Genomic DNA, 27291 nt, shown 5'->3' on the forward strand with positions numbered 1-27291 from the left:
GTTATATAAATTTAAAACACACACACACACACACACACACACACACACACACACACACACACACAACAGTTTAAGATGGCCAGGAGACATTTGAAAAGATGCTCAGCATTACTATTCATCAGAGAAATGCAAATTAAACTGCAATGAGCTATCACCTCACACCTGTCAGAATGGCTCTCATCAATAAATCAACAAACAACACACGGCTGGTGAGGAGGTGGAGAAAAGGGAACCCTCAGGCACTGTTGGTGGGAATGCAGGTTGGTGCAGCCACTGTGGAAAACAGTATGGAGTTTCCTCAAAAAATTAAAAATGGAACTTCCTTAAGACCAAGCAATTCCACTTCTGGGAATGTAGCTTAAGAATCCTGAAACACCAAGTTGAAAGAATGTATGCCCTCCAATGTTCATTGCACAATTTACAATAGCCAAGATTTGGAAGCAGCCCAAGTGTTCTTCAGTAGATGAGTGGATAAAAAAAAGCAATGGTACATTTACACAATGGAATATTATTCAGCTGTAAAAAAAAAAAAAAAAAAAAAAAAAAGGAAATCGTACCTTTGCAATAGCCTGGATGGACTTGGCGAGTATTATGCTAACTGAAATAAACCATTCATAGAAAGACAAGTACCATATGATTTCACTTATATGTGAAATATAATAAACAAACCAACAAACAAAATAGAAACAGACATATAAATACAGACGACAAAATAATAGCTGTCAGAGAGAGAGTTGTGGGGCTGGCTAACAAAAAACAAAACAAAACAAAAAAACCTCATAGACACAGACAATAGGATAGGGAAACTATAAACCCACAGATACAAAACTTTGAGCAAATCTAAAGCCAAAGAAAACCACATCAAGACATAACATTAACAAATGTGATGAATGAAGTAGAAGAGAGTAAATAGGGGGGATAAATGATAATGGAAGGAGTCTTGACTTGTGGTAATGAACGCAAGTCAAGACTCCTTCATACAATATACAGATAATATATTATAGAATGATACTATATATAAAATCTATATAATTTTATTGACCAAGGTCACCCCAATAAATTCAGAGATCTACAGATCATCAATGCACACTTTCTGGATACTGCTGAGGCTGGCAAAAGAACTCCCAGAAAGGAGGTGTGGAACAAGCCACGGGGCCAAGAATAGATCATGTTTCCATCAACCAGAATAGAAAGACCTCTTAATACATGGACTCTGAACAGAAGGGTATTGACTCCATGGTGGGGCCAAATTAGCCCTAGACAACAGACAATATATTTGAAAGAAGAGTTTATATTTGAGAGCACTGGTGGATGAGTTAAAAGCAAACAATGAAAGAACCAAACCGTTTCCAACAGTTTGTTAAGTAACAGTATTTTAACTGAGAAACAATGAACACACAAATATTTAAGGGAATGCCAAAATATTTTTTTTGTCTCCCAACAGTGTAAAATTCACAATGTCTGGCAGTCAATCAAAAATTACTAGGCATCCAAAGAAGCAGAAGCATATGACATATAATGAGGAGAAGAAGCAATTAATAGAATATACACAAATAGAATTAGTAGACATGCTATTACACATATTTTGAATGTTGGAAAAGGGTGGAGGAAAGCATGAGCATAATGAGAGAAGTAGAAGTTATAAAAAGACCCAGATCAGCCGAAACCGGTTTGGCTCAGTGGTAGAGCGTCGGTCTGCGGACTGAAGGGTCCCGGGTTCGATTCCGGTCAAGGGCATGTATGTTGGCTGCGGCCACATCCCCGGTAGGGGATGTGCAGGAAGCGGCTGGTCGATGTTTCTCTCTCATCGACGTTTCTGGCTCTCTATCTCTCTTCCTTCCCCTCTGTAAAAAATCAATAAAAATAAATAAATAAATAAATAAATAAATAAATAAATAAAAGAAACTACCACCTTCTTAAAAAAAAAAAAAAAAAAAAAAAGACCCAGATCAAATTTCTAAAGATGAAAAGTACAGTAGTTGAAACAAAAAATTTACTGGATGGAATGAACAGCAGATCAGACACTAAAGAAAAAGGTATTAGTGGGCTTTATGATATAACTATAGAAACTATCCAAAATGAAACAAAGAAAAAAGAGTAGAAGATAAAAATGAACAGAACATCAGTGTTCTGTGAACATCATGTGGCCAAACACATGAGCACTCAGAATCATAGAAGGAGAGGAGAGGGAGACAGAAAAAAATATATATTTAAAGAAATAACACAAGAAAATTTCCCAAATTTGATGAAAACTATAAACCCATAGCTACAAAACTTTGAGCAAATCTAAAACCAAAGAAACCACCTCAAGACATAACATAAACAAATGTGATGAAGAAAAAAATGTCAAAATTAGCCAGAGATATGAAAAAGTCATTGGTCAGTTTACCGATTTGGTTATGTACTGGTAGTTTGGTCACTATGGAGACAAAGGGCAGAGGCTACTCTTTCTGAGAAAAAACTTAAATGAAAGTGAAAGAGAGAAAGGGGTGACTAACATTAAAAATGGATTTTGTCTTTTTCTTTTTTTTTAATGAGGAAAACCTGAGCAGATTTGTAGGTTGAGGATACTGTTAATGATAGTAAAATAAATGACATTGCTTAAGCCCTTACTTGTGTACCAGATACTATATTAAATAACTTTCATATATTGTCCGTTAGTCTTCACCACAGTCTAATGAAATGGGGTTATTTTTGTCTTTTACCGTGGAAGAAGCTAAGGCCCAGATTGATTCAATACTACTCCCAGTTACATAGTTAAAAAGTTGCAGAGCTGGAATTCAAATCAAATCCACCTGTGGGGCCGAAGTAGAGCTGTAAAGGAGAGAAGGGATAACTGATGAGCTGATGTCTAGGAAGAGGCAGAGGAGAATATATTTGAAAGCATGGGTGGATGAGTTGGTGTTCATCACAAGGACAGGAAGACTTTGTTTTTGAGATGTGGTGAAAGAAGTAAAAGGTGGATGTGGGTGTCAATAAATGGATCTGTTGATGGGGGGAATGAGTTTAGGTGGCCTAAATTTGTCTGGTGAACGAGTTAGGTATATAGGAAAGCTAAAGCTTCATATCACTGTTAAGGGGAAAAGTCAAACAAAAGGAGTGATGAATACTTGTTGAGAGCTCAGCTGTATTTGGCATCTACTTCAAATGGCTATGTTGTATATTTCCAGCCGTGGAAAGGGAGAGGGAGAGAGAGATGTGCATGGTAAGGATTTCAAATTTATGCTACCCCCCAAAAGCACGGCAACTGTTTCTTAAAACCGGATCAAATTAGTAGGTAAGGTCAAAGGAGGCCACAAGAATAGAGTAGGTTAATAACCATGGCCACCTTGGTCTCCCTGCTGACACTCACACAAACACCTAATTGTTTCCTCATACTGACCCCTTTCCAGAGAAGGTCACTTGGTATAGGCTCTTACTGAGCTATTCCTTTCCTTGGAATGTCCTAGAATTTCAATTTTTGACATTTTTTCCATGTTGTTACATGTCATCTATGAATCATGAACTCTTGTTAAACTTTTAGCTCTAGAGTAAATGTTTCCTTCCACTCTCAATTACCAACAAGCCAATTCAGTAACACAAGTATCTATTGTGAAATCATATTTATGAACTTGTGACATTATATCTAACCTTTCGTTGCAAATACTAGCTGACAATCTAAGATTGGTCTTTGTACTCTATTTCTTAGATTCTGCATTTTTAAAACATGACAAACGTGGTATCCATTTGCATTACATAGTGTGAAAATGCAACTATTCTTTCCAGGTTATGTTTATGCGTGAAGCATTTCATCTGCTAGAGTTGAGTCTGAAGTTTCTAACCAGAGCTGGATCTGCTGAAAAGGACAACTTACCATTTTATGGAAATGTCAAATTTTTATGACTATGAACTTCCAGAATATGAATTTTATCTTTAAGGAGGGTAAAATCCATTCTTCCCAGCTTGGTCTTCCTTTTTTGTTGTTGTTGTTGTTGTTGTTTAGTGGAGTACACCATATGAAAAGTAGCTTAGCGGTCCTCTTTCTGAACATCTATGACTCAATCCTTTACAATCTTGTGTAGAAACTACAAAGACATTTCAGATGTTGGCCCTGACAGGCTTTCTTCAGTTCCTTAGGCACCAAAGGCAGTGGAGTGATGGAAACAGCAAATAGGAAAGGAAACCTCTCCATCCTCCTGCTTTTGCTGTGGTCATAAAACCACAGAAACACATGCATCCTTGGCCCACCTCCCAACAGCCTTCACACTACTGCTATGTGAGAGGGAACTCAACGAGGGGAAATAGAGCTGAGTTTTCACCAAGTCTGAGCGAGAATCTGGCTGCCCCTGCCACTAGGATCTGATCATAGTACTTATTCTCCAGTTTGAAATTCTGCTGTGAATCCTTGCTGTTTTCAAGCCCAGTCGTTTTCAAGCTTATTTCAATCACCTTTTATTGTTAAAAAAAACATTAACTATGTATCAGGGGACATTAGAAAATACAGATAAGCAAAAATGAAAAAATATGAAAGTTGTTCTCTCCAGAGAACGTCCTTTTGATGCCTTAGTTCTTATCCTCCCAGATCAGTACGTCATTGATAGTTTCTATTTGATGAGTTGTCATCATACTCTTTTAATCCTTTAAATATGGTTTCCTTTCACATTTGAACATGTTTATAATGGTTGCGTGAAGTCTTTATTAGAGTCAACATCTGCACCCTCTATTTCTTCACATGTCTCATGCTTTTGAAGACAGGACCTTTAGATGCTATATTGCAGCGATTCTGGATCCTCCCCCGGCTGTTTGTTTTGTTATGGTTGTTCATCAGTCTATTTGTTTAGTGATTTGGCTGCACTAAGTCTGTAAAGTATATTTCCCCTATAGTGTTCAGCCTCTGACATCTCTGCTTAGATATTCCTTCCTTGTTTGCCCCTGTGTCAACATAGCTTAGGTGTCAGCCACCGATGGGTCAGAGATAGTGTTTAAGTCTCCTGAGCTGAGTCTGTGTGTGGCTTGATGACCACTTTTAGAGCTCAGGGAATCTACCTATCTGCCCGGCCTTTAGCTCAGGGGCTGATATTTTGGAAGTTCCCTCGGAAGTAACTCCTGCGCGGTCACAGCCGAGGGCTTTTCCACAGCCTCTGGACCACCAGTACCAACAGTGACTTTGGCAGGACCCCCTTTGGCTGTCTCAGACATCAATTTCTGGGTTCCGGCTTGCCCGCCAGGTATCACTAAGCTAGGAGCCACCACTTGCTGTTAACCCTGGTGATAGCTATTGTTTCTGACGGTGCCCTGGGTCATGGATTCTACACTCTGTTCCAAAATGTGAGCATCCTCAGGTAGAGCATGTAAGTCTTCACAGCTTACTCAGCCCCACTTCGGTCAGCAGGAGCTGGGGGACAGGGGACTCTGACCTCCTTGGGCTGCCCTCCCCACAGTCTCCCTATAGAGCAGGAGCCTGGGTGTGGGGGTGGGTGCTATTGAACGGTTGCAGCTATCCATCCGGTAAAGCTCTTGCACAACAGAGCTGGGCGTGGGGGAGGATGAATGCAGCAGCTTTCCGGGCCTGCCCCGCCCACCTGACCAGATCCTCAGCAGTGGGAAGATAAGGTTCTTCTCTGGCTGTCAAACCTGCCCGGAATAGTCCTTCCAGAGAAGGGAGCTGGGGTGATGGACACACTTGGCTTAAATGCCACGGCCTCCACTGTCCTCATGCAGCCTCAGTGTATTTTGTTGAATAAGTACTGCTCAGTTTTTTGCACGCCCTTAGGTCCCTTTCCAGAGCGTGCAAATGGTTGTCTTAGATAATTCTGACCGGTTTGATCAGTGTTTTTCTGAGGGAGAAGATTCATCAAGCTCTTCACACCACCATTCCAGAAGTTCCACCCCTGGCAGTAGACTGTCATTTATAATGCTACTTACTTGCTTTAACTTACAGTATGAAGAAAATTGTAAAATGCCAGATAGAGTTGTTGACTGGCAAAGAAACTACTGAGTGTAGTTTAAGTGTTCTGTAATTTCCTCAACCTATGAGCTACCTCATAGGGGGCAGGGCCTGTGTCACATTCACTTCTGGTTCCATTGTGCAGAGCAGTAGGTAGGAGATAATGGTCTTGTCGTCTTAAAAAACAAAACTAAATACTATGTGTGTTTTTAAACAGATGAATCCATAATTACCTTACCCAATTGCTTACCTCCTAGAGCTAACTTGTTGGCTAATCCCAAGGCTGGCGGCTGGCTCCCACATGGCCTTCACAGTACACACATGCACATGTGAACACACACTCTTACACTGACCTTTGCATAGCCTTCTTCCAGTAACAATTCTTCTGAAAGGTGCCCATATGCAAAGCTTTTTCTTTTAACCTATTAAACTTTAAAGTTATGGTGCCTATGTCCTACCCCCTTTTTCAGGAACCAATTAAAAATATTTGAGACCTGAAATAAATTATATATTGGCTCAAAAATACAAGAAGAAAACTGCAGAACCAAAATAAAAAGTGTGTTTAATTAAATATCTATAAAATATAACATTAGGTTAACCCATTCCAGCAGCAAATCAACCTTTAAAAGGTTACATGTCAATTATATTTAAGGTGACATAATGAATTTGAAGATATTTTATAAAGCGGGTAGTGGAAACTCCTCCAAGGTTTTAAAAATCTGTTCACAATATTTCATCCACATTGTTAAAATAAGGGTTGTGGGGATTGGAGCTCAAGCCTGGCACCAGCTTGTAGGGACCTCGTGAAAGATCCCCAACACTTTCTCAAAAAAGGTAATGGTTTTATAGTGCACTTAGCAAAGTTTTTCTATTCTGGTTTGGATGGAGACACCACAAAACCGAACTGTGTAGACATTTTGTCATTTACAATCATTCATTTGTTCCCTTGGCAAACATTTGCCAAACACCTACCCTGTGCCTGTGGTTCCACTGGCTGATGTGAGAGTGAAGAGCAAGGCAACCCGGGCCCTTTCCAATAAACATAAGTTTATTGCTACCTTTTAAAATAAAAAACAGAGTTCTTTCGGGATGGGTGGCATATGTGGATACCTAAGATTTAGAAGCCAGAGAAGATTGATATTTAAGCTGAGGTCTGAGGAAAGATTTGGAGTGAAGTCAGGGTAAAGTGAGAAATGGGCAGTACAGCAGCCCTGAGGAAGGAAAGAGACTCGTGCATTTGTGGAAGTGCAGGGCAGTGGGAATGGCTGGAGTGTTGTGAGAATGAGGACGGTGTGTGCAAGAGGCCAGCAGGGTGGCGGGGTCACACAGGACTGTAAGGATCATTTCAAGGATCTTGAGTTTTATTCCACTTGAAGAGTTCTGGGTCATCTAGCACAATAAGACTTTGTGTGAATTTTAAAAAGATCTCATGGAAAGCAGAAGAACAGGGGCCCTAAGTGGAAGCAGTGATGGGAGGAGAGCACAGCAGAGGTTTCAGAGTTCTCCCCTGGCAGGGGGGTGTGACTTAGACCAACGAGATCAGGGAAAGGAGAGGAAAGTAACAGAACTGAGAAAACATGTTGGGAGGTGAAGACAACAGGCTGTGAAAAACACAAATCGTTTCTTTAGTTCTGTTTGTCGATTCTATTGGGTCGGCAGCTAAGTAATTGCGGATTTTTTAAAGAAAATCAAAGACAATTTTTTCATGGAACTAAATAACTTTATTCTTTAATGTATTGCCCATTTTGATCAATGACCTTTTGCCATCTTTCAGGCAGCATCATAATCCCACGTTCAAAAAACTTCTGTTTTTTATTAGCAAAAAACTGAATCAGGTACGATTTGACATCTTCATCATTATTGAAATTTTTACCATTCAAGGAGTTTTGTAAAGATCGAAACAAAAAGTAATCAGATGGTGCAAGGTCAGGACTATATGGTGGATGTGGCAAAACATCCCAACCAAGCTCCATTAATTTTTGCCGAGTGACCAAAGATGTGTGTGGCCTTGCATTGTCATGATGGAATACAACACCTTTTCTATTTGTCAATTCGGGCCACTTTTCTTCAACTGCATTGTTTAATTTTGTTAGTTGTTCAATGTAGACATCAGAATTGATCATTCGGTTGGGTGGTAAGAGTTCAAAGTAGACAATTCCTTTGTAATCCCACCAAACTGATAACAAAACCTTCTTTTGATGAATCTCAGCTTTTGATGTTGTTTGAGTTGGTTCACCTGGCCTGCTCCACGATCTTTTCCACTTGATATTGTTGTAAACAACCCATTTTTCATCGCCAGTTATCAGTCGTTTTAAAAATGGATCATTTTCATTACGTTTCTTTAGCAAATCGCAGCTGCTAATGCGTTGCGTTAACTGTGATTCTTTCAGTTCGTGAGGAACCCATGTATCGAGTTTTTGAACATAGCCAATTTGTTTTAAGTGATTTTCAATGCATGTATGTGATACATGAAGCTTCTCTGCAATCTCACGTGTTGTACTGTGACAGTCCGAATTGATTATTGCTTTGATTAGGGCGTCATCAACTTCAACTGGACGACCAGAGCGTCTTTCATCTTTGAGTGAAAAATCACCAGAACAAAATTTGGCAAACCAATTTTGACACTGCCGTTCTTTTAAGGCTTCGTCACCATAAACAGCACATAACTTTTTATGAGCTTGCGATGCGTTTTTCCCTTGCGGAAATAAAAAAGCAAAATATGACGAAAATGTTCCTTTTGATTTTCCATTTTTCAACGAACGCCAAACAAAAACTACAAAACAGATCAAAAAAATTTTTTTACTGATTAACAGCTGAATAGCCAGCTATCAAATACAAAATGTGTTTTACATTTGTACTACGTCTGCAAACCTAAAAATTCAACTGAAGCCATATGTGTGTGAAACCCGCAATTACTTAGTTGCCGACCCAATATGTTAGTTCAGCTAAAAGTCAAACCTAATACAAAATACTCATTGCACTATGGTAAAACTTGAGGGTTTGGTGCTGTTTTATGATGTCTGTTAACTACTTACCACGTAACCCAGAGAGTAAATCAAAAGTTCGTTTATCAGAAATGGGAAAGGAAAAAATCATATCGCTTTAGGTTCCAGATAACCTTCCGTGTTCCTTTGATAGTGGCGGCAGAGGTGTTGTGTAGACGAGAGTGAACGTGGATTTTGGGAGCTGAACCACTTAGGTTTCAATCCTGATTCTGCCTTTAACTAACTCCATAACTTGGAACAACTTACTTAACTTTTCAAACATTAGTTTAAAATCGAGATAATACCTACCTCATAAACCATTTTTGTGAATAAAACAACTGATGTACAACACTTGCTCATAATAGATGCTCAATAGCTACTAGTTCTCTCAACATAAAAAAATAGCCGTCCTAATAAACTATACTATTCGGGTTGTTTGCTAGACCTAGAAATATGCTTTTTTAGAATTGGAGGAATTTGACTCAATTCATTTCCTCAATTTACAGATGAAGAAACTGCAGTCTTGCCGAAACCAGTTTGGCTCAGTGGTAGAGTGTCGGTCTGCGGACTGAAAAGTCCCAGGTTCGATTCCCATCAGGGGCATGTATGTTGGTTGCGGGCACATCCCCAGAAGGGGGTGTGCAAGAGGCAGCTGGTCAATGTTTCTCTCTCATCAACGTTTCTAGCTCTCTATCCCTCTCCCTTCCTCTCTGTAAAAAATCAATAATATATATATATATTTTTTTAAAGAAAGAAAGAAAGACACTGCAGTCTTCATATAGAGAGGAAAACGACTTGCCCAGGGGTACAGAGCCAGTGTCGAACTAGAAATTATTTTCTCCAAACATCCAGCTTCTCTCCAGCGTTTAACTGAAAGATCTTATAAGATGTCCATATATTCGTGTTCTTGCTGCTTACAGTACAGAGAGGGTGATGGCTAATCATGATCCTGTGTTCTCTTTGCTAGTTGCATGCCATGGGAAAACTTGCTGGAACCAGAGTGGCAGAATTAAAAGCCAAGTACACCTTCCTGCATGACACTCTTATAAGGTATGCTGCTTACTTAGTAAAAGCAGTGGGGACATCTTCAACCATATTTATGTTTTTTACTTGTGATGGGACCTGTCTTATTTCGCATTCCTCTCAAAAGCGGATCCTGAGACAAGAACTTGAGCTCAAGTACTTTGAGAAGTGATACTGGAAATGATCGTGAGAGAGTGGGGAAGTGAGACGGGGACGGGAGGCAGCCAGCTGGTGATGCGTTAGTCTTCGGGTTAGCACGGTGGCTCGTGGGGCTCTGTCTTGCTGAGAATGCAGTGTGTGACTGTGTAGAACACGCATCAGAACTCAACACCGATGGGCCAGGGCATTTGTCCACCCCTCTTTGGGTAAGGATGGCTGCTGTGAAGATGAGCTCCCGGCGCATCTAGCTTGCCCTTTTGAAAAGCCAAGCAAGCTCCTGTGGCCAGAGAAGTTTCACAGACGGAAGCACACAGGTGCTGCTGATATATATGAGGGTGCACCAAGGGATTTGGGTGGGACACTGGCATTCTTCCTGTCCCCCACCTCCTGCTGCATAGCCTTGCATGATGTCTCCACCAAAAGCCAAGAAGAGGCAGCAATGGACAGAAACTCCATTCTGCCATTCCCCAGCCACCCTCTCCCCCAGTGGCCAATCGTTGCCTCTCCTTCTTTCCTTGGTCAGTCATTTTTCCTCCCTCAGGATGAGAGCAAGAGTGAACGACTAGGAGAGCAGAGCTGCATCCCTATGCACCGTCATTTTCACCCTGCCCCCATGCTTCTCAGCTCCAGGAGGCCCCTCAGCACGCTCCAGAGCCCTCGGCTTTGATTCCCCTCCTCCTCTTCCCTGTCCCCAAGCTACATCCTCACCCTCGTCCCCACATGGAGACTCCATTTCCCACAATTAGTCCCACATGCCAGTGTGCACATGTAGTTCTCACGAATCAGGAACTTAGAGGATTTTGATGGAAAGTCTGAGGTCATCTTTCCCAACACCCTGAACATTGCTTAACTGGGGAGAAAACTCCGTGCGGTTCTGTGGCATCTCTCTGAACCTCTTTGCAGATGCAAGGACCATTGCCACACCCTCACCTCTTACTAGCGCTAACGCAGAGCCCCGCAGAGCTTTGCTTGTGCTGGCGTGGCTTCCTCATCGCCTGGCCCGCAGCTCAGTTCCCTGGGCCCCCGTGACAGACAGCAAGGCGGGACCGAGGCTATGGCGTTATTTCTTCCTACTTCCCAGTTGTGTTGCAAAACCTTCACCCTCCTTCTGCCAACCACATGGTAACTCCTTTTGACCCCTCAGTTCGGTTTTCCTTTTTGTCACTATGAACACCCAGCGCTCGCTCCCACTCCCACTGCCTGGGCGGGGGGGGGGGGGGGGGGGGGGGTGATGGAGGAGTCTGTCCACTTTGCTGCCGGGGCTACAGCAGGGCAGACAGAGGCTGGAAATGCTGAGCTGACACTAGCGGGTTTTCCCTAGAAGCTACATTTATAAGAGCTATTCAAGTCTCTTCTGCTGCCACTCTCTTTCAAGTCCATGTGGCTAAATGGCCATTTGCATTCTGGCTGGGACCCTAGCCACCTTGGCCATCTCCTCTCTGGGAGAAAGCAGGCCCTGTGTGTCCTCACGATGTGACTCTGTTCTTGTGGGACCAGCACACAGGACTCGGAGGTGCACCTGCTCCAGAACGCCAAGCGGTTCGCCGAGCGGATCCAGCAGCAGCGGATCCACCTGCAGCAAGCCGACAAGTTCCCGGAGGCCTTCTCCACCGAGGTCTCCAAGATGAGAGAGCAGCTCCTCAAGTACCAAAATGAATACAACGCCGTGAAGGAACGGGAGTACCACAACCAGTACAGGCTGAATAGGTAAGTGCTCGGTTCTCCCAAGCACGCCGAAGACAGACACACACAAACAACATTCGACCAAGTTGGGGATTTTCGGTACAATGAGTACGCGATAGCAATGATCACAAGCCTATCTCTTTCCTTGGTTCCCTGGAACAGTCAGTCCCTGAAGGATACGGTTACTCAACTTCTAGAAAAAGCTGAGGTGGCAGGGAGACGCTCTCAGGAAAAGGAGTTCCCTGCTGTGTTTCCCGTGTGTCAGGGAAGCCACCAGCTTTGGGAGCTGCAGCCAAAGAACACACTCCCGGGAGCCAGGACTGGTGCTCGCTGGCCCTGAGTGTGTTGGCAGCACCAGATCATGTGTCTGCATGGCGAGTGCCCCCCCCCACACCCACCCACCCACACACACACACTTTCCAGATAAGCCCACGTGAGCTGAGAGTCTTATCTGGCTAGTCTTCTCATATCAGGACTCAGAATACACATTCAACCTCATTCCCCCCTTACTAAACTATTCCTTAGGATCAAGGAAGAAAGTTGTTTCCTTTTCGAAGACACATTTACTCATCCAAATCTACAGGATGTCATTCAGTGAACTAAAGCAGAAGTGCATTGCGAGAAGGGCCGATGCTATTTCCAAAATCTTTACTAGCATTCTGTCTGTGAGTAGCAAGTCCACGGGAGATTTTGTTCAGCAAGTCCCACTATTTAAATTGAATTTCAAAATGAGTGTAATCCAGGTTCCTGTGCTGGAGAGAAAGCCAAACCATGTCTCCTAAAAGTGGTTACCATGTAAGGTGGCACAATGTTCTCTGGCTACTTTTAAGAGGTAAATTTCTGCCCACGGGAATGTAATTCAGCCCTGCTGATGGATAAGCAAATGGCTTGAGTGACCTCCGGGGACCTTGCAAGTCCTGGATTTTGAATCCTCTTTGGGGGCCCTTTTTTTCCAGCTTGGGGGTGAGGGTGGGGGAGAAGGCTGGCATAATCAGGAGAATTATATTCAGGAGGAAAACATCTGAGTTCTTTTTTGTCTTTCAATCTAACCAGTTTTAGACTCAACAGTGCAATCTATAAAAAGAAGGCCTTGCTATTTCTGTGCTCTGTAAGCACTCCTTCAGTTGAAAAAATAAGGAAATAAAACAATTGGTGGTTGTTCATTAGTATTGAAAATATGAATGCTTGACATTTCCATGAAAGGGTAAGAAGAACATAAGTCACTTGATATTTAAGTTGTTTAAAATTTCCGAGTCGTCCTGCCAAGGGGGAAAAAATCAACACAAAACAACCAGAACTCTTGCCTTTTAGGTATAGACAGGCAAACTGTTCATTGAGCTTCTTGGGACCTGGAGGGACCGGGCATGCTGACCAACAGTGAACAAGAACATTCTAACGCACATTTGCAAAACTGCTTAGTGTGTGTGTATTCTTTCTGTATTTGTAATGCATGAGACGTTAGCTTCAGAAGACTCCTTTGCATTCTCAAATGTTAACAGCTCCAAGAAGTAACAAATGTATTTTCATAAAAATAACAGTGATACTGAAAGAAACATCAGGAAAGAAGAAGAGGCTGCCTGCTTCATTGGCTTCACATATGTAGAATTACATGGTACCGAAACAAATTCAGTAAACACTCTTTTCCCGGGAAATAGGTAGATATTTCCATCCCCACAGAAAAAATAAGCCAGTTAGAGACTATTCACCCAAATACACTGATGGTGTTTTTCACATCGGTACAACAAACCCTCATTTTATTCAGGGTCTAAATAATAGAAACCCAAAGAACTAGCTAGCACTTCTCAACCCCAACATCTGTAGGAACTTCTGAATCACTGGCAACAAGTAAGAATAATACACTGTTTGAACAGCTATCGGGAAAGGATTTAACACTGCATTTTGGTTGATTTTCTCATGTTTTCACATAATAAATTAATAAATGCTAGTGGTAAGTATAATTATGTGGTCAGTTAATAATTAAATCTGTTTTAATGCATCGTTTTGGTTTGGAGATTAGTACTTATTGATGACCTCTTGATAAATATACAGTTCAGGACATAAATATGTAACCTACTTAAATAAGTTAAATGAATACATGATAAATAAATAATGAAGTAATTAAATAATCACTGGTCATAACTTATTTTGAAACAAAATGGAACTCATTCTGTTTCTAGAAACTTTCCCTAAAAAGGTTTTCCAATATTCTTTTCAACATTTTCCTTGCCTTCACTTTACTTTTTTTTTTTTTTTTTTACTTCTCTGCTTTCTAATAATTCCTAAGATTTGGAAAGCAAATAAATTGAGTCTCTCACCCTACATCTGATGCATTCTGGGAAGTGCCCATCAGCTGGGGAGACGAGGCCATGGTCCGCGCTGTCTGCCACGGGAGAGGCCGTGGAGAGAGGGGACACTGTGCTGCTCATGTGCCAGACCCTCCCCATGTGGTCCTGGCCTCCGTGACTACTTACTGCCCCATAGCTGGTCCCCGTGGTCCCTGCGGGTGCTCACCCGGAGTAACTATTTTCCATTCTTACTCCAGTGGTGACAGCAACGTGGGAATCGAAGCAAACAGATCCCGTAAGAAGGGAACAGGAATTATTTTAGCACTGCATCGGGGATGCCAGCAGCTTAGAACAGGACAGAGAGGCATGCAGGTCATCAGGATTAACTACAAGGAAAACTCACAGCTGGAGCAGATTTCACCTTCTGAACTTAAAAAATCTTTCCTGGCTCGATCCCCAGTGCAGGGTGCACTGCAGGCAATCAATGAATCTCCCTCATCATTCTCTCTCCCTTCCTCTCTGAAATCAAGTTTTTAAAATGTATTTTTTAATCTTTCCTGCCTGCCTGCCTGCCTGCTCTGAGGCAACCAAGAACAGAACCAGCTTAGCACAGGTTTTGCTGTTTAGTCCTCACAACCGAAGGAGAAACACCTGAGATCCAACCCTAATGCTCCTGGTTCCTTGCTAAGCCTTCCCACAGAAGGTGGCATTTGAATTTTTTACAAGCTTTCTATGTGGTGCCATTTCACGTCAGAGCTGGAGAACTGTTGGTCCCAAAGGTGGTTCTCAGCCCTGACTGCACGTGAGACTCGCCGGAGTCTTCTCTCGCTGACCACCGGTCTCCGTCAGCACCTCGGTGACAGGGCCACACTCCGCAGCAGCCAGCCCAGCTCCCGGCAGCCTGCCTCCCCGATGGTGATGGCTTGTACTGGTTTAGAATTCTACCTTCCTGCAACCTCCACCCATTGGGCTGGTTCTGCTCCTGGTGGTGAATAATGCCTCTTGCACTTGGCAGCACACAGGATTCCTGCGTTGTCCACTCACTCACACGTCCTTCAAACTAAAAACCTTTGATGGCATGGTTTTAGTTAGGACTTTCTTGCTGCAGAAAAGAAACCCTGAGGAGCTTTGACACTGAAGCACCCCTTAGGCTGGAGGACTGAAAATGTCAGACAGTTTTCCATTTTAATGTCAGTTTAAAAGGTTAAGAGTTAACATATATCAAGAGGCACACAAAAAACCTGTTAATCCCCCACAATGCCATGCAAAAATGAGGATCCGAAAGTAGAAAAAGAAAGACATTCTGCATAAATATGTTTATTACACTATAATAATAAAAGAGTAATATGCTAATTAGAGCAGAATTCCTTCTGGGCTTCACTCTGAACGTCCTCCGGACAAAGCCAGGGCCGGAGCGAAGCCGGGTCCCAGGTGCCGGAGGGAAGCAGTGCTGACAGCCAGGGGAAGGAAGGCCTACTTGCACAAATTTTTGTACATTGGGCTTCTAGTTATTTATAAAAGAGGAAGGTTGAAAGCAATCTGAATTGTAAAAAAAATAATGGAATGTTACAATAATAATGTATTCTAGAGGCAGCTTGGTACTGAAAAGCCCACTGAACTCAGGTAGGAATAGGTTTGAAGGTCAGTTCAGCCTGGACTGTGTGACTTTGCCAAGGCGCCTACCTCCTCAGTTTCATTTGTACAATGAAGATAATAAGACTTGTAAGCAAGGTCCTGAAGTTTAGAAATGATGCATGTACCTGCATATAATGGGTTCCGTAAAAGATAGGTAATATTTAGGATTGTTTTATTAAGGTATATTCACCCACTAGAAAACCTTGAAACCATAGCTTTTAAATGATTAATTATGAAGTCTGTTTTGCAATCAGGAAACTATTTTAATTACATGTTGGGTCAAAATGGATTCACTCATATATATAGGTTTAACATAATTTTATTAAAAGGTACTAAAAGGAAGGCACTGGGGTGAGGGGGATGAGGGCATGCGACAGGGGGTGACTAGGGAAAGGTCAATGGGGAAAAAAAAGAAGATATATGTACTACTATATATATATATAATACTTTAAACAATAAAATAAAATTTTTAAAAAGGTACTAAAAGGAACATAATATGAATGTGCTAACTAAATATATTAAAGTCTTTAATATTTAGATATAAAAGATCTAAATATTAGATCTTTATTAGATTTATTTGAAAGGTATTAAAGTAATATTAAAAATGATGAAAGGAAAATTAAAATGATCAACTGGTGCAATGGGGTGGGATTATGAATGATATAGAGTTGACTCCTGAACAATGTGACAGGTGGCTGGGGCATTGATCTGCACCCCACCCCCCATCCTCCGCCAGTCAAAATCTTTATATAACTTTTGACTCCCCAAAATATTAACTACCAATAGCCTACTGTTGACCAGAGCTTTACCAATAAATAACATAAACAGTCAATGAACACATATTTTGTACATTATATGCTATATTCTTACAATAAAGTAAGCTAAAGAAAAGAAAATGTTATTAAGAAAATCATATGGAAGAGAAAAATACATTTACAATATTTCTTGGGGGGGGAAATCTGCATATAAGTGGACCTGACCAATTCAAACTTGTATTGTTCAACAGTTAACTATTTCTCTATAAATACAAAAACATACATTTTTTCCAAAGGACAAAAATCACTCGTTTCTTAATTTTAAAAAAAGAAAAATTAATAATATAAATATAATTAGTTAAAACTTCCCTAAAGAACTAGCCATTTCATGTTTGTTTAAAGAAAAGGTTATAAATCAATTTGTGGGAGAGCTTCTTTGTCACCATTTTGAAACTCAAGCACACTAAGGTTGCCTTTACAACCAAAAGCTAGTAGCACACTACTGCCCCCACGTGGTAGAATGGGTGAGGTGTAAGATCAATAGCTTGGAAGAAAAATAACAATTTATATGCAAGCTCTAAAAGCGAAGATATAAGTATTCAAAGGTCTGAAAATTTCAGCTTTATCTTGTGGCCAAGACAGCTAACCTATATTAAGTTCCATGCGTCACATATTTATTACACCAACCTTAGTTTACATTATTATAAATAAAATTTCATAAAAATAAAACTTGTTGTGCATGCATCTTTAGCTCCATGTTCCCAGACCTACCGGCTAGTAGTATCCATTTATGTGATGAAACCAGTATAAGCTGATGTAGTAGTCCAGAAAGACCTTAGTTCATTGCAAAAAATATCAGAAGAAATGGCCCAGAGCGTGCCTGGAAGGAGCCAGGGTCTGGGGAGAGGGTCATGTTCCCAAGTACCTACATGTGATGAGGTAACTGCCCCAAGAGGTTGTGTTTGCACAGTGTTGTGGGCAGTGCACCTACATGGGCCTGTGGGACTCGCTGAAGCCATCTAGAATGGGCAATGGGCCTGGCACACAAGCATTGGGAGTGCACTGGGAGAAGGGGAGAAAAAGTTATTCCTGCAGCAATAGCTAACTCTTTTGTGCTTTATCAAACCTCCTTTTTTTTTTTTTTTTCAGCTTACTGGAAGAAAAAACCCTCATAATCAAGGAATTTGAGAGGATCCCTAAGCCAGGAGTAAGTCTTATAGAGTTTGTTAAAATATCTGGGTTCAAACATCATTTTTTATAAATATTCATGCATTACCACAACCATACCCCAAACATTGAAAAGATCCAGAAGTCTTAACCATGGGCGCTATCGAAAGGAATATCTGTATAACTTGTGGAGAAAATGTAGGTGGTGCCTATGGCAGGCTTTAGCTATTTGGCACCTAATTTAGGCTGTGTTTTGTTAGACAATATTTGCTTTGTTTCCAGAAGAAGAGAAAAGGATTCTGTGGCTGGCATTCTAAAACATTGTTTTTGCTGTAGCTATTACTTTTATAGTTTCCCAAACAGCTTATTACAAGAAATCTTTATCAAGAAGATGTATCACTTATCTATGCCTGCATAACAAAACAACCCAAAACTTAATGGCTTACAACCGTTTCTTATTTTTCACAGTTCTGAATTCACCTGGTCTCTGTTGGACCAGCTGGGGCTGGGCGGCCTGGGATGGCTTCCTTCGTATGTCAGCCAGTTGGCAGGCTGGTTGGTCTAAGGTCACATGCCACTAGTCAGTCAGGTGAAGGAGGGGTCTCCAGCCTAAAAAAAAAAAAAAAAGAGAGAGAGCCGAAGCCGGTTTTGCTCAGTGGTAGAGCATCGGTCTGCGGACTGAAAGGTCCCGGGTTCGATTCTGGGCAAGGGTATGTACGTTGGTTGCGGGCACATCCCCGGTAGGCAGCTGGTCGACGTTTCTCTCTCATTGACGTTTCTAGCTCTCTATCTCTCTTCCTTCCTCTCTGTAAGAAAATCAATAAAATATATTTAGAGAGAGAGAGAGAGAGAGAGAGAGAGAGAGAGAGAGAGAGAGAGAAAAGGCAAATCCCAGCATGCAAGCACTTTTCAAGCCTATGCTTAAATCATTTTGGGGGTATTTCATTGGTCAAAACAAGTCACGTGGCCAGATCTAAAATCAAGGGATAGAGACATAGGCCCTACCTCTTAATGACAAAGATTTGCCGGAATAGGAGGAATTTGTGTCTAATTTTTGCAATCTATCATACAGAGTAAAAAGAAAGATCATCACACTTTGCAATGCTTTCACCTTTTTAGTGGTTATATTTCAAAACCATGTTGTTGGTGTTTTAATTCCAAGACACAAAAACCTATGTAGCATACAGCAAAATACAATTTTATACATATGAATATATATTATATACAGGGTGTTCCCAAAATGTATACACACTTTAACAGCTGATAGTTTAATTTTGAAAATGAAATATAAACACTGCCTTTATAATTATTCAAAGTGTGTGTATACATTTTTTTTTTAGAACACTCTATATGTATATATTCAATTGGGAAACAAAAATTTATTATGAGTCTGGAGTGGAGGGTATTTGAGGAGAATGTGCATGGAAGGGGAGAAGTAATATCATAAGAAAGTGGGAGATTAGGAGTGCAAGAGTGTTCAAAATTCCAAATACTAGTACATACTCCCTAATCCTCTGTGGGACACAGGTTAACCAGAAGCCAGATATTCAAAGATTATTTGCATCTAATTTTGTCAAAACACAAAGCTACTAAAAAATAGCCTGGAAGTTTTCACTAACACTTTTTGGTATAAGATGAAAATTAACACAGAAAAAAAGGAAACACTTGAATTATAGGAGGCCCTGGACAGTGTGTCTCAGTGGATAGAGTGTTGAAGTAACCCTTCATCAAAGGGTAGAGGGTTCAATTCCTGGTCAAGGTCACCTACATGGGTTACAGGTTCAATACCCGCCCCCATCAGGTCATAAGGAGAATCTGGGGATGTGGGAGGCAACCAGTAGATGTGCCTTTCTCATGTTGATGTTTTTCTCTCTCTAAATGTGTGTGTGTGTGTGTGTGTGTGTGTGTGTGTGTGTGTATCCCTCCCCTCTTTACCTTCCTCTCTCCCTTCCACTCTTTCTCTAAAAAAAAGGGGGGGGGCCAAAAAGAAAGAAAAAATATGCTCAGGTGAGGATAACAAAAAATAAATAAATAAAATATAAGAGGATAGAAAGAGCAATAGTTAAAAAAAAAAAGAGAGAGAGAGAGAGAGAGTATGAATCTAATGTGAAATGTTTAGTACATTCAGTACAATTGTCATGTCTTTATTGAAAATGTCAGAAATCATAAATTGTATTTAACTTGGTAAGAAATCATTCATGAAGCTCAACACAAATATCATCAAAATGGTGAGTAAAATTATTTCTAATTTAAGTAGACAAATTTTTGTTCAGACTCTATATAACCTAATAATTTCCATGGCTTTTAAAGGAAATGGAGAAGAAGATGAAAATACTGAAAGAAAGCACTGAAGAATTACGTAAAGAAGTAATGCAGAAGAAATTAGAAATTAAAAACTTACGGGAAGATTTAACATTTAAGCAGAAGCAATTGCTAAAGGAGCAGAAGGAACAAGAAGACTTGATGGAATGTCAGATCACCCTAAAGGTGTGCTACTTATTGTTCATAAATATTCAGACATTGCGCCTGTGTGGACATAAAAATGCGTGGATGTCAAGTTTGACTGCATAGGTTTGACAAAGAGAAGTGTCATCGCACAAAAACATTCAGCATTGTGAGTAAGCCAATCAAACTAAAGCTGGACTCTATGAATTCACAGAAGCCTTAGAGTGTCCGGTAGGATCATTGTAATTTGGAGTCCCAACCCAGGAACCGGCCTCTCTAAGACTGCCAAGCATTTTTCGATACTAGAATTGTCACAAACAACATCTCTTCCTTGAACAGGAACCAAATTTTCTAACCTTTTATATATATTTTTATTACCTAATCCTTGTCTGTTTGGTTCCACTCTACTTCCCTCTTATCATGCAATTGATGAGGGGCCTGTATTTATGTTTTAAGAGATAATTGATATTCATTTTATTTTGAAAAAAAACATGTAACAACTCTCAAAACAATTTAACCTTGAGTTGTTTTTAAAATAACATCTGACACTCTGCTTAGTGTGATGCACTTCGAACTCTTTTTGCTTATGAGGCTTATGAGCCAAGATGTACCCAGCTGCTATCTGGAACTTAGGAACTCAGCAGAGATGGATTTATGAGGAACTCGGTGAAGCTAAAGCTTCAGGCCCCTCACTTGCATGAGTCTCTTCCAAAAGCCCTGTATCTAATTCAGCATTTGTAATTTTCTACTGTTTTTCTCTAAGAGCACTCTCCCCCCCCCCGCCCCCCCCAAAAAAAATGTACAAGTTTCAGCCTCACAAAACTCGGATCTGCCCCAGAACTGAGCAAGATCCCAGGGAGAAATGCACGCACTGTAGTGATGTGTTCACCCTCTATGCACATGTTACCCCAGGCCCCAAAGCCCGCTGTGATCCTCAGGCAGGAGGGCTCTTCCATCACCCATGCCACGTACATAAGATTCTTGAGGCTAAAACTGAATGTTCCATGAACTCTCGGAGCATTTCGGAAAGTGGTGTTAGACAAGCTTAGCTTCTGACCTTGGCCTTGACGTTTACTAGCTGTGCGACTTTGGGAAATTTTTTACCTTCTCTGAGCACGAGTCTCGGAAAGGTTCCTAGAAAGAGAGCTTAAGACAAGCATTCGTGGAGGGAGGGCTCCAGGGAGAATCTGATAAGGGCATGAGGGAAGCAGGATAGAGCTGGGGAAGAAACTGGGCCAAAGGTGGTTTCAGGAGAAGCTTAGTATCAACCTGATCTTATGAGGAAATCTTGACCATGAATCGCACCGCAGAAGTTGTTCCAGCCAAAGGCAGAGGGCAGGGGCTGTTATATCACCACATCAGTTAGTCATTTCACAGCCTGCTCTCCCCTTCTCTGTGTCCCCTGTACCCCAACAAGTCAGCTCTGCTCAGTTTTGAAGAAGAGAACAAAGATGAACTGTAGGCAGCTGACTCCCGCAACCTCAGATGGATGGGTGTACCTCCATAAAGGGAAATCTGGGCTGAGCACCCACTGTATTTCTTAGACTCAGTTATCTTCCCTTTAGAATTATAACAACCATAACTATAGTGTAAGCTTATTGTGAGTATTAAATAGAATAATTAAACCAACCTGCATAGTACAGAACAGATAGTGAAAGTTCTACATATTGTAGTTCTTTCCTCTCCTATTTAATGTGTTTAGCTGACATAATTTAATATGGTTCCTTTTTTTTTTTTTTTAACTAGGATGAAGTGGTCCACCACCAAGCTATTCCTGTACAAATTGGAAAAGAATTAGAAAAAACAACACGCAAAAAAGTGTATGATTTAATATTTTTATTTTTAACTAGAAGCCCTTGGCCTGGGGGCAGGGATTAGGTCTAAACCAGCTCCATGACATCCCTCAAGAGATCCTGGATTGTGAGAGGGCAGTTCTCAGGTGATGCACCCCAGAATTGGGCTCCCTCCTCTCTAGTTCTGGGTGCATCATCCAAGAACCGCAGCTGCCAAGTCACCACAGCTCAGCAGCTCCTGCGTGGAGCGCCTGGCCCCTCATGGTCATTGCGCATCATAGCTACTGGTCCATCAGCTGGTCGGCTGGTCACTTACGCTATATATATATATATATATATATATATATATATATATATATATATATACCAGCCTCCTCTTACCCAAGCTATATGTGCACATTAAAACAGAAATATTAACCATTGAAAACATCAAATTACTGTTATAATTTTAAAATATTTGCATTTGTTCCTGTCTAGGTTGTATACTAGTATATTAAGCTCATTTAAAAAAAAAAAAAAAGTAGTACAGCATAATACTATCATTCATAATACTTTTATATGTCTTAATTTGGGGACAATAGTCTCTTTCCAACTTATAAATCATATCTTTATGGATAATTCCAATTAACTTTAAAGAGATGTTCAATGGATAAATTCTTTAAACTGTGTAGAATTTCATGGTTCAGAAGTATGTCAGCCAGCCAGAAGCGTAAAGCCCAAACAATAGGAACTATTTGCCACCAATTCACCTATGTAATACCTTTCCACCTACCACCCCACCCACACACATACAACATTCAAGATAGATTCGGAGGCAGAAGTCACTGAGAAAATGTTCAAGGTTGAGGAACTAAAAAGATAAAGATAAGTGAAGACACAAAAATTCTGGAGAAATAAAATGATTTCTCTGGTGGCTGATCTCAAAACAAGAGAAAAAAGTAGGCTCTAGTAAATGGTTCTCAAAGCCAAGCCCTCCAGCACCAAAGTTGAGAAATTCAGGTTAGTTCTGGGAGGCTGGGCAGGATGAGGGTAGAACCCCAGGATCTGGGGAGAAAGTGGGTAGGCCGGACAAATCTCTGCCCTCAGTGGCACTCAGTGGAGATACCCTCCGAGTCCCACTCATCTATGGTCTTCACCCCACTTCTGAGATCACTGAATTTATGAGCAGCTCTTCTGTTTCCTGGTGAGGAATTAAAAATAAGTAAAGGTAGCCTGGGATCAAAATAAAGCAAATGTGCGAGTATGTATGTGTGTCCATGAGTATGTATGTGTCTGTAGATATACATGTATATGTATGTATGTATCCCTCACAGAGAAGTGGAAAAGAAAAAGATTATCTTGGAACAGGAATTCAAAGAACTAAATGACTCCCTAAAGAAAGTTGAAACCAAAATTAACGCTGTAATTGAAGAGAAGGAGGATGTAATAAAGGAACTTGAAGGCAAACGAGCCTTACTTGAAATCAAAGAACGAGAATATAACCAATTGGTCAAGCTATTGGAATTAACCAGAGAGAATGAAGCAACTTCCCTATCTGAAAGGTTAGTTGTATGTTACCTAAATTTCTCTTCAATTTATGTATGAGGGTTCAAAACATAATCTCAAACAAATGTGTTTCTTATAGAACTTTTCAATAAACATTTTTATAGAATATTAATTCAAATTTTACCATTACTAAAACATATATTATTAAATAAAGCATTTTAGAAATATTTTTTTTTCCATCCTTTACTCATTGTTTTCAATTTCCTGTGACCAAATTTTAAGGACGCAATCTATTGTATTTCGAAAGTTTCTGAAAAGTGCCTCTGGAAAATCCTATCACTGGAGAACGCTATAGTTGAGGTTTGTTTTTGTTTTTATCACATGAGTGGTATTTCTGAGGAAATTATGACTTTTTCCTAATGTGAGCAATTTAGTGATGTGATTTCCCAAGAGTGTTACTTCTCATTTTAAGTAAAATTGCCAGGAAATAGTCTGCCAACCTACTATTCCATCTGGGGTTTTTATAGGACTGTGGTGTTAAATGATTACCAGCTTGCAAACAAAGTTGCTTTGGGCATCATTTACAACTTGATCCTAACATGAGAATAGTTCTGTATGTACACGCTGATCATACTGTCTTTAAAACCACCAAGGGAAGCTGATGACTCATCACTTTCCTTTGTCTCGTTACCTGGAACAGAGGGATTTTGGATCTCAATTTACGAAACTGTAGCATCGACAAACAGAACTACCACGATGAACTTTCTCGGAAGCAAAGAGAGAAAGAACGAGATGTTCGAAATCTGAAAAAAATGGAACTCCTCTTGAAAGTGTCCTGGGATGCCCTCGCTCAAACCCAAGCCCTGCATCATCGGCTGCTGGTAGAGGTGGGTGCTGCACACCCCCTTTTGACTTTCAAGCTCAGTGCTGTCTTTTTTTAAGTAAAAAATGTTGTAAAACGATGTATTTAGTATCAATAGGAAATGAAAAAGAACAGAGAAAAGATCATGTTAAAATGCATCCAACTAATGATAGAGCCTCTAGTCCTTTCATGTTTTTCAATCTCTATTTGCTATCCCAAGTTCAGAGAAAAGGCTTGTTTGGATCCGGTGTCAGCCTGACCAGGGGAAGCAGTTGGGCATTCCAGCCATTATGGGGTAGGACCAAGATTACTACACTCATCCTTGACTTATTAGAGTTCAGTATAAACTAATAATTTTACTATGTCCCAAACAATGCTAGAAACTTTGAAGACTTTAACTCTCCCACCTTTGCAATTCTTCAAAGATATAGTTTAATCCAATTTTTCAAGTTATTCTTGTTGGAAGTATTGGTTTATTATAAGCTTCTCTGTTTTAGCCCAAAACCTAACCTGTGGCACTCCATCTTAGAGTGAAATTTACAGTACTAAACAGCAGTATAATATTTGTTCCAAGTATTGATGGAAACCTAACTATGATCAGCACGAGGCTCCTAAAACCAGCACGTGTTGCTTGTATTGATAAAGCAATAATAGGATTAACAATTGTATTAGGACACTTCTAGCTATTGAGTTAACAAAATAGCACTCATCGGCTATAAAACTAACAGAAATTAAAATGTATTAAAATCCTCTTTCTTCATTGATTTTAAGAAAAATTTAATTTTACTGTCTCTACCATCACCTGGTTTAGTCATCTAACAAGAAGAAATTAGCTGGGCCAGTGTTGATCAGTGGTTGAGTGTCGACCTATGAACCTGAAGGTCTCAGTTTGATTCCTGCCAGGCACATGCCCATGCAGCTCAATCCCCAGAGGGAGGGCTGGGGCTCAGGGGGTGTGTGTTCCATGAAGGAAGCAGCTGATTAATCATTGTCTCTCATCATTATTGTTTCTATTCTCTTTCCCTCTCCCTTCCTCTCTGAAATCAATAAAAATATATTTTTTGAAAATGTTTTTAAAATAAGAAGCAATGAATACAAAATTCCAGCAATAAGAAATGAACAAAAGATTGAAGCTAAAGACTTTAAGTGCTCGAGTTTTGCCTGTTGACCAGATATCTAGAACTGTCTGCGTTATCCATGCAGCATGAGGTTTTTATCATTTTTATCTAATGACGTCTTCTTTTTGGAAATGACAAGTGTTTATATTTTTTTTAAGCCTGGTTTTTCTCAGTACACCTTTAAAGTTTTTCAAACTGTTTCCTATCTGGTCAACTTGAGATCTTTAAGAACCTCATTTTTAATTTGTAATAAAAGATTACAAGTTGATTTTTTTAAAGTCAACAAACTGTAAGCACCTGTTAATAAAGGTCTTAAATAATTGTGTTTGGAGAGAGAGAGCGCGCTGTGTTTTTGTTCTAGTAAAGTTTCAGTGAGAGACCAACAGCCTCTGCCTTATGACTTATAATTAATTGTCCCGGCCACAGTCCTACAGGGGAATGCAAGTACTTGAAAACAGGAGTGGGTCAGGCCAGTTACTCCCATCCTGAATGAACATTTCAGACTTGCAAACAATCCAAAAAGCAAAGAGATAAAAGGTAAGTATGAAGGGCTCCGGCTATTTTTCAGAATTTGTTTTCCCCTAGAGGCAGCTTTTGATTCTCCCGTGCCCTTTGATCGTAGAGACTGTCCCAGAAATTCAAGCCACAAACCTCATGAACATTGACATATTTCAGAAAAATATCAAAGCCTTAAAGAAACTTAAGTTCACTGATATCAAATAACTGGGATGTTTACAGCAGCAAAAATAATGTCTAATTTCTTCACTTTTATAAAAGTTACTGATAATTTGTTTGTGCATTGAAAATGTCTGGAAGAACAGACTCCAAACTAGGAATAGTGACTCCTGGGGAGTAGAATTTGAAGTAGAGGTAGGAAGCAGAGATATTTAATTTCTTAGTTTACATATTTTTAATGGTTATAATAAATGCTTTTTCCCCCCTAAGTATGAAATGTTACTCCATAAAAGCAAAGAACTGAAATAAATAAACTTACCAAACCTGCTGATACATGCAGTTTGGAGCTCGGGTGTAATGCTACATATCTCATCACTCCAGTATGATAACATAGCTGGAACATAACTAGAATCTATTAGGTTTGCAATTTGGCTGCAAGGAGTAATAGAAACTTAATTACAGTGGCTTACCTACATGGAGGGTGGTTTTATTCACACAATAAACATATTGGATAAGCAGAGGTAGGCATAGCAGGTAATTGCATATTCCAGGATCCTCTTAGCTTCTTCGTGTGTCATCCTTAACATGTACATGTTTTCTCCAAGATCACAAGATGCTCATTTCACCTTCAGGCATAAGATCATCCTGAAGTGGGGAAGGGCAGAGAGCAAAAGGCGTATGGCAGCTGACTATTCCAGGAGCCCCGTCCAGCAGGCTTTCACCCGTGCTGGCTCACTGGTCACCCTTGGCTGCATAGGAGTCTGAGGATGCCTGGATACATTGCAGCACTGAGCAAACCAGAGGTGCCATTAGCAAGGTCAACGTGGAGGGTGGATATTGTTGTCTGGGCACCCAACAGACTCTGCTGCCAATGGCTTACCTTGTTACTTCTTCCACAAAGCACAGACACTTAATTCCTGCCTAGAACTGGAGGGGGGGAAGCGGGGTGGTTGTGTTTATGGAAAATTGAGAAAGGGGTCCGGGAAGCAGCTAGCCCAGGTTCAGAAATGAATATTTCATTGAAGTATTATTTGTCATTCAAAACATTGGAAATAGCTAAATATCTGAAACTTGAAATTAGGAAAATTAGTCGACAGACTTTAGTTGGCATAGAGTAGCTGGTGAGTGTGCTCTCCTCATATTGGCGATGGAAGCCCTCTAAGCACCCCTGGTTCCAGTTATCGTGCAAGTACAGAGTTGACCACACTTGGGAGCAAAGCATTTGGAGCAGCCTACTCTTGGGCACCTGTGGCAGAGAATCAGGCGGGCACCAGGGTGCCTGCTGGGCTTTTCCTG

At 40.6% G+C, this 27291-nt stretch overlaps 1 protein-coding gene across 2 annotated transcripts in view; it reads left to right on the forward strand.

The window, feature by feature from the left end:
* The window catches only part of CCDC146 (coiled-coil domain containing 146), a 193294-nt gene that overhangs the window by 143804 nt on the left and 22199 nt on the right, over positions 1–27291 (forward strand). For both annotated transcript variants that reach the window (XM_084897804.1, XM_084897805.1), the window contains 7 exons: positions 9878–9960; positions 11590–11799; positions 17600–17657; positions 19928–20104; positions 21809–21882; positions 23169–23396; positions 24041–24227. In XM_084897804.1, the coding sequence (XP_084753930.1) occupies positions 9878–9960; positions 11590–11799; positions 17600–17657; positions 19928–20104; positions 21809–21882; positions 23169–23396; positions 24041–24227 (1017 nt within the window). The remainder of the gene's footprint in view (positions 1–9877; positions 9961–11589; positions 11800–17599; positions 17658–19927; positions 20105–21808; positions 21883–23168; positions 23397–24040; positions 24228–27291) is intronic.

The sequence above is a fragment of the Pipistrellus hanaki genome (genome assembly GCF_964339955.1).
Source record: "Pipistrellus hanaki genome assembly, chromosome: 10".
Taxonomy (NCBI): domain Eukaryota; kingdom Metazoa; phylum Chordata; class Mammalia; order Chiroptera; family Vespertilionidae; genus Pipistrellus; species Pipistrellus hanaki.